This window comes from Saccoglossus kowalevskii, chromosome 18, assembly GCF_978046115.1.
Source record: "Saccoglossus kowalevskii chromosome 18, keSacKowa6.1, whole genome shotgun sequence".
NCBI lineage: Eukaryota > Metazoa > Hemichordata > Enteropneusta > Harrimaniidae > Saccoglossus > Saccoglossus kowalevskii.
The window spans coordinates 27,149,839-27,158,052 of NC_140658.1; the positions used below are offsets into that span (position 1 = coordinate 27,149,839).

Below are 8,214 nucleotides of genomic sequence, written 5' to 3' on the forward strand. Positions count from 1 at the left end.
AACAGTTTGCTGGAGTCTGATTAAAAACTTGGCTATAAAAAACACACTTTTACAAAGCCAACATTGAGAGTCTTTGCAGTTTGTGTGTGTGTGTGTGTGTGTGTGTGTGTGTGTGTGTGTGCGAGTGTGGTACCAACATTCGGATGACTTCTGTCTGTTTCACTGATATCTCAAGAACCATTCATCTGTTTTTAATGAAACTTGATGCATAAATGCTCTGGGCCAATGCGCAGATTTTCAGCTTTGATATGTCAAGTACCGGTAGTAATCATTACGTTTCAATGAAACTTGATACACAGATACTCAAGGACTATGCAGAGTCCTGATTGTTTTGGGGTAAATATTTGTGCATATTAATCACCTAATTTGCATAATTAGTTAATTTTCAGCTTTTCCACTGATATCTCAAGTACTAATCATCACAGCTCCTCTAGGACTAAGCAAAGACCTGGTTAGTTGTTGGGTGAATATTTGTGCATATTGATCACTTAATTTGCATAATTAGTTAATTTTCAGTTTTTCCACTGATATCTCAAGTACTAATCTTTACATTTCAATGAAACTTGGTACATAGATGCTCTAGGACAATGTACAAACCTGATTAGTTTTTGGTTAAAATCTGTTCATATTAATTCCCTAATTAGCATAATAATTAATAATTTTTTGTTTTTTAATCACATTTCAATGAAACTTGGTACATAGATGGTCTGTTACATTGTACAGACCCTATTAGTTTTACACTCAAATCTATTCATATTAATTACCTGATTTGCATAATTAGTTTTCAGCTTTTCCATCAATATCTCAAGTACAAGTAATTGTGAATTAATTTTTAATGTGTCTCTGATACTCTCAACTCTTTTTAAGCTTTCTTTGATTTGATTATTTTTTCAGCTTATAATGATAAAATCAGTCAATAACTACCATGTTGGCTGTAGGAAAACATTTTGGCACAGTTTAACTGGAAAAGATTATTAATTTATGCAAATGAGATGATTTTGTCAGCGAATCGTGTCATATTTAATATACATATATAGACAAATTTGTTCTAATTTTTGAATTTTAGTGAATATTTTTGGTAAAAAAATGCTATTTTCAACTATTCAGTAGAGCTATATCAGCTGACTTTCTGCTTGTTTTGATTCCATGACTATGATTGGCCTGGAGTCAAAATGTTAGCTATGTGACACATAGCAGTGTATCGAGAGCTAAAAACTGTTGTAATCATCTTCTATACTTTCATCAGTTTTCTTCTTTCTAAATTCATTGATACAGAGCGTTATCACATCAACAATTGTCGGTTTTTGTTTCTTCCAAGAATATCCCTTAGCTTCGTACACTTTTCTCATCATCATGATAGCTGGTATACATGTGAATATCACCATGGCGACTTCGAAGATGCCCATGTTGACATAGAATGCAATATCATAGGAGGATGTTGCATCGTAGATTGCTCCTGTTAACAAAGAATTTATTTGACATTTCTACATGTACATGTGTATCCACTTTTAAAGAGTTCATGTGTATCTGTATTGGAAAATTAATTTGGAGTTTTTTTCATACAAATAACTTGTCCACCTTGTATTGTATGAAACAGTGTGAGAGTATTAAATTTTTAAAGTGAGACAATGCTCAATGTTTTAGTAATGTAAAATTACCACAATCAACTTGGTAGTAAAAGCTTCATGAATTAGTTTATAACCGTGGAATAATAAGAGGGTGAGAATACAATGTTCCATCACAGTCCCTCTCTAGTAATAGAGGGACTGTGGTTCCATGTATGATAAATGACATAGAAACAAATTTGGTCCAAACTGTTTCAGAAGAGTCTGGCAAAGTTTTGTTGAGGTGTGTATCCTCCCTTGAATTGTTGGGATTGTTCCCTTACCTGCCAAGGCTGGTCCAATCATTATTGCGCACCCTGGTGGGACTTGGCAAAATGCCCAAGCTTGGCCCACAACATCTGGGCTAAACAGGGAGGTGGTGACAGGAAATAGAACAGCATTGTACACACCATTCCAAAAACCAATAGCTGCAATATTATTAATAAAATTAACATTAATAACTTACTGGTTTAAGGGAAAAGTCATTTATATATCTGTTCTGTCCTGTGAGAAAGCCATGAGACTTGTACTTGCCACTCAAATATACTTTAATGTATATTTTGATTGTATTGGCATATAAAATTGAAACATATCAACTATAAATGTTCTGAGTGATTTCTTGTGTCTTTTTTCAACCTGGGTGTAGATTTTTACATGCCACTTCACTAATGCCTAGGTTCAATGCTAGTAATATCTCATTATTAGTCCCTGTTCGGACGAAGTCAGAAAATGGGGACTTATAAATCGGTCTCCGTCCGTGCGTAGTCATATCTCAGAATCCCTTGGACCGATTCTGTTCATTCTTTGCATGTGCCTAGTACTTTATGTGGGACATATGCACATGCAGTGGTTTAGCGTTTCGATTCAAAATGGCCGACTGGCAGCCATCTTGTTTTTTGAAAATGTTGTATTTTGGACATGCTTTGTCAGTTTTCATTCAAACTTGGTACATAGATTATACATGTTAGGATACATGTCCATGACGATTTATTTCACAATTGAATCAAAGATGGTCGACTGGCAGCCATCTTGTTTTTTGAAAATGTTGTATTTTGGACATGCTTTGTCAGTTTTTATTCAAACTTGGTACATAGATTATACATGTTAGGATACATGTCCATGATGATTTATTTCACAATTGGATCAAAGATGGCTGACTGGCAGCCATCTTGTTTTTTGAAAATGTTGTATTTTGGACATGCTTTGTCAGTTTACATTCAAATTTAGTACATAGATCATACATGTTAGGATACATGTCTTCGACCGTCCGTGAGTCCCTGAGTCTGTCTGTCTGTCCGTCCGTTCGTCCGTCTGTCCATCCGTGTGTCAGTCTGTCTAGAGTCATATTTCAGAATCCTGTGGACCGATTCCGTTCATTCTTTGCATGTGCCTAGTGCGTTATGTGGGACATATGCACATGCAGTGGTTTATTGATTTGATTCAAAATGGCCGACTGGCAGCCATCTTGTTTTTTGAAAATGTTGTATTTTGGACATGCTTTGTCAGTTGTCATTCAAACTTGCTACATAGATTATACATGTTAGGATACATGTCCATGACGATATTTCGCAATTGGATCAAAGATGGTCGACTGGCAGGCATCTTGTTTTTTTTTATGCAGTATCTTGGACGTGCTCAGTCAGTTTTCATTAAAATTTGGCACATACATGTACTTTATACATGTTAGGATGCATGTCCATGACAATTTGTTTCAAAATCTGGTCAAGGATGACCGATTGACAGCCATCTGACTTTTTGGCCTTATTACTATATTTCCACAATTAATGTATCATTTTCATTCGTATTTGGCACATACATCATACATATCAGTGTGTTTCATAATCAGATCAAAGATGGCCGAATAACGACTGTTTTTATTTTTGGCCATATTACTACTACACAAAACACGTGTTTTGATGTAAATAAACAATCTATTGTATACGCCAATTGAAACTCAAATTTCAAGGACACGCTCGCGACAACCCCTCTGCTTTAATATGACGAGCACAAAGAGAACTTTCAGCAATTTAACAGAGACTGTGTCATTTTCAATGACTTGTTCTATATTATTTAATTTATTGATAGACAACTACATGCCTCCAGCTCTTTGTGCTAACAAAAATAAATTTACATACAGAGTGTCAATACAAATGAGAATTATTATAATTGTACAATGTATTGGCAGCATGAAATAAAAATTATATCTTATATCAGGGGTGTACCTTGTATATACGCAATATTATCATTTACAATGCTGTCTACTATTAAACTTGTAAGAGCATTAAAATCCCAACATCCACAGATGGTGCAAACATGAACCAAATGAAATCAAAGTTGTTGAGGATCTGCATCACACGGTTTTGATTTCAATCCGCAAATGTTCCAAATCATAAGATTAATTTTGAGTGGGAAGTCGGGTGAATCATGGACGTACTAGAGAATATACCGGTAGATCATGTGCGGGAATTCATAGCTTTCACCAGAATACACCAGTGTACCTCTCTCATTGCTTCTGGTTGGTATTCGCACCACTTTCTGCAGCGACTCATTGTAATCGCATAGTTTCGCTAAAACCGGCCATTCACGAACTGGTGCGTGATCGCGTTGGAAAAAGCTGTATTTCACTGCAGTTAACTTGGCGCGCCAATCAGCGTTGCTGTATCAAAAATTTGACGATCCGGGGGTCATCACAGATTAAAACAATGACGGCGTGTAGGCTTTGCGCTGATTCACTGGGAGTCGGAAACAGAATTTGTTATGCCAACATTGAAAATTGTTTGTGGACAAGTAAATGAAGACTATGGAATGTTTAAATATTTGTGCAAACCATGTTTTAGTAAACTGACAAAACTGTCGAAACAAATATTATATCGACTTTTCCGATCCGTTCTTCAGTGCAACTAAAATATCATTTCCCTTAGATACAGCAGTAAGTTCGTTCACAGAGAAAAAGCTAGCAACAGGTTATTTTTTTATTCTACCGTGCGAGCGCCATGATTTTACCAAGTAATATGTCGTTTCTATTGTGAGTTCTGATTGGGTAATGCAAATGAGCTCAAGTGATATAATCGTTTGGGGGCGTGCGACATGCAGTAAATCGTGGTGAAATCTGCCAAAGGTTAATGTTGAGGCTTCGGCCGAATAAATGGTCCTTGGCTGGCGAAGATGTTCTTCCCTCCTATGTCCTTCACAATAAGTTTATCACGCCTTACCCGTGCTTGAGCTCTAATCTCTGTCTCGTCATTTCTTTTCTCTGTGTGAATAATTTATTTCGTAAAGTACTTTGTATGAATCAATAAAGACACAGGTGCTTTGTTCATAAACGTTTAGGCAAACATGACACACCAATGCTGTAAAATTGTCTCGACATTCACCGGTCAGTTTAAAAGCTACACCCAGATGATATGATAGAGGGACTGTGAACAAATCAAATTTACAATAGGTAACTTTATATAGATATACTTTTATATCACAACATCATTGCTAGGCTTATACGAGTGAAACACCACATTGATTCTAAGATAACTGAAGAAACGTCAGTTTCTTTGCCTTGACAAATTATGGAACAGACCAAAGTTAAAGTTAAACTTTAAAAACAGTTGACTGAACTCACATATAGCATAAAAAAACATTCCGCCTAAATCCGTCACAAAGGTGCACGCGTACGTGGTAAGCGCCATGACGCCACACGCTGCAACATACACGTGTATCAAATCAAATGGTAATTTGTCGCCGAGACAAGCAGCAACTACCCTGCCAACCATGTCCGCCGCTCCTTTGGCAGTCAAAATAAACGCCCCTGATGCTGGATCTATTCCCATGCTGTGCATAAAATTGATCTAACATGAAAGAATCAAAGTGGTTATCAGTGATTAGACTTGCTTCGATAAATATAAAAAAAATAGCACAATACAAAATAAGAGAGCGACTTTTTTGGTGATCTTTCCACTATTTCAAATATTTGCTATTTTCAGGGCCTTTTTTACGGCAAGCCTACACAGGCTTCGTTGACTTTCGTTGAGTCTTGAAGCGGAAATAAACTCGGGCGGCGAGAATGAAATGATGTGAAACCGGAGTTAAATTAATTGCTAACGTTGGTGGCGCTCTGTTATCAACACATGGTGGCGCTGTTGACATACCCAATATGTCACTAGCAACTGTGGCAGATTGCTTTGTCTTCAAATTAAAGATTACGATAACGTGACGTGATGATTGTTATGTCATTCTACTCACCAAATGAATAAAAGGGAATACGTAACCCATGCCCTTCACGAATTGCCCGAGCATAAATAAAATAAATACAGTATCCGTCCACAGATTTTCTTGCAGATAACAACGATGTCTCGTCAGGTGACCGCAGCACGAAACCTCAGAGTCGTCATCGGGTTGTCTTTTGATCATGTCGTCTATCCAATGATGATACCCAGCATGCATTCTGTCGTGGATCTCGGCTCCTGATTCTGTTCCTTCTTCGAACTCGTGGCGCTCTGATGTTGGTAGTGGCGATGACAGCATAAAGCAACAGGCAAGTCCGAGAATAAGGACTAGTGCTGACAGGATACGGTACGTGGTCCTGAGTCCCGTAGCTTGTAGTAACGTCTGGCAAATAGGGTTCATGACCAACGAACCTGTGTAAGAACAGTACCCCTAGTTCTTAAAGGGCGGTAGTTGTCGCGCCACACATGCGCGAGATATGTGGGTCTCATATAAACAAAGATGGTGACTTTGACTGTCGCGCAGATCAACGAGTACAAAATGAGACATTACGAAGCTTTAATTGGGTAATTTTAGGTAATTGGAAGGTATTGAAGGAGTCACCGGTGGTAATTAGTGCAAGTCGAGCCCAGGTTAAACCTCACACTTGTGATTTACAGTTGATTATGGAAAAATCAATGTTTATCAACAAAAATGTCGCACATGCGCTACGCGACGACCACCGCACTTTAATATGGAGGCAGATGATGAGTATATGTTGTCATTTTGGTTTTGGATAACGAGTAAATCATGAATAATCGTCAACCAAATATTGGTGTTAAAAATAGCGTCTGCACAATATACATTCACTAAAATATGATCGCAGCGTTGGCGAGTGACATTGGAAACCAGTTGCAAAAATAAAGTCTACCAACATCTCAAACGAATTGCATGAATGTTTGATTTACCGTGAATGTGCCTTAAAGCGAGAGGGTCGTCACCTGCGCAAAGGCTAATGGGTAGACGCTTGTTTGTAAACAATGACACGCTATGGCCATCTGACGCATGTGCAGGTGACGACTCCCTCGCTTTAATAGCAAAATCCTGTACTATTCTAATTCATGATCCTTTTTGATAGGTAAGATTAGTCTTACAAAAGTGGCTAAAATCTCAGCAAAAAAATTATACTCTTCCGACCCCCCCCCCCCTAACAGAAATAAAAGCTTTCCCCTTAACACAAAATAACAAGTAACATTCAAGTTAGGCCAGGAAAAAAATTATATTTCGCGTTTCATGGAAATTGTAAAATGAGGCGGCGAGGCGATTTTTTTTTTTTTTTTTTTGAATACCGAGCTAAAATTGGGGAAATTTGAGACAAGTGCGAGTACAAGCGCATTTTGGAATGCTTTAGAAAAACAAAACGTCCGAGGCGCATAGTTCAAAATGATGCGCGCGGAAACTAGAAACAGAGATATTTTTTTCCCAGCCTTACCAAATGGTATTCCTGCAACCTGTAAACCAGTAGCCATCACGTGGTACTTATCCGGGAACCAATATCCAGTTAATATCAGCGGTGGACTGTACGTGAAATTGGTGGCTAGTCCGAACATTATACTGTATGTGATGAACATCAACCAAAGCGATTGAACGAATGACGTCAGTAGTAACCCTAACGACCCCAGCAGTACACCACAAGTTGCTACTTTGCGAGCGCCGATCATGTCAGTGAGTTTCGAGGATAGCGGATTTCCCATGTAGGCCATACCAAAGCTAATTGAGCCGACCCAACCTGTGAAAGAAAGTACTACTTGAATAATGTATATACATGTGGTCATATTATTAGAATCATATTGTTGAAATCATGTGAACAGTCGCTCGTTTAATACAGCTTTCCAGTAAGTGCGCCCTCTAGTGACGAATCACTTTTGTGAAGTCAAAATGACGTAATTCGTGTAAGCTGTGTCGACGTCGTTCACATAAACGACTAAGCTTTCGTTGTTTTGTCTTTAGTGATTTATAATACGGCACATCTCTCAAATATTTTTGTGACGGCCAATTAAAAACAACATCGGCCATTACTCCCACTGACGTTACAGAAGCGCCTTGTCCCTTGAGAGCGCGACTTACAGAGGTGAAGTTGTGTCGCAACAACTTACTTATACCGACAGTGCCACCGCCGAACGTATCAAGCAACGGTAATAGCATTTCGCCGAAACTCATCACCATACCCATAAACGGCACCTGTAGTACGAACCCCGCCAAACACACCAACCATCGCGTGCGTGTCCCTCTGTTGTGCCATTGCGTCCTCTTCTCATCCACACCCATCCCTAATTCTGTCAGCTCAGTCGGAACCTGACGTTGGTACTCAGTGTCACCTCTTGTACTTCCCATCATGCACCGTGTTGCAGTGCGC

The 8,214-nt window shown here is 38.5% G+C and overlaps 1 protein-coding gene across 1 annotated transcript; it reads right to left on the reverse strand.

Annotated features, from left to right (window-relative positions):
* Positions 1 to 715: 715 nt before the first annotated feature.
* LOC100372672 (monocarboxylate transporter 13-like) lies at positions 716 to 8,214 on the reverse strand. The gene is made up of 6 exons (XM_085492674.1): positions 7,955 to 8,214; positions 7,291 to 7,587; positions 5,838 to 6,232; positions 5,218 to 5,443; positions 1,889 to 2,032; positions 716 to 1,456 (listed from the first exon to the last, which is right to left on the reverse strand). The coding sequence occupies exons 1-6, from the start codon at positions 8,193 to 8,195 to the stop codon at positions 1,209 to 1,211; spliced, it is 1,551 nt and encodes a 516-aa protein (XP_085348800.1). The 5' UTR covers positions 8,196 to 8,214; the 3' UTR covers positions 716 to 1,208.

Bases quoted from the DNA above. Each gene is read 5' to 3' on its own strand.
- LOC100372672 (XM_085492674.1), bottom strand. From the start codon at position 8,195: ATGATGGGAAGTACAAGAGGTGACACTGAGTACCAACGTCAGGTTCCG. The intron at 6,233-7,290 runs GTAAGGCTGGGA...GTTCTTACACAG, and splicing joins GGTTGCAGGAATACCATTTG to GTTCGTTGGTCATGAACCCT. The intron at 2,033-5,217 runs GTGAGTTCAGTC...ATAATATTGCAG, and splicing joins AATGTTTTTTTATGCTATAT to CTATTGGTTTTTGGAATGGT.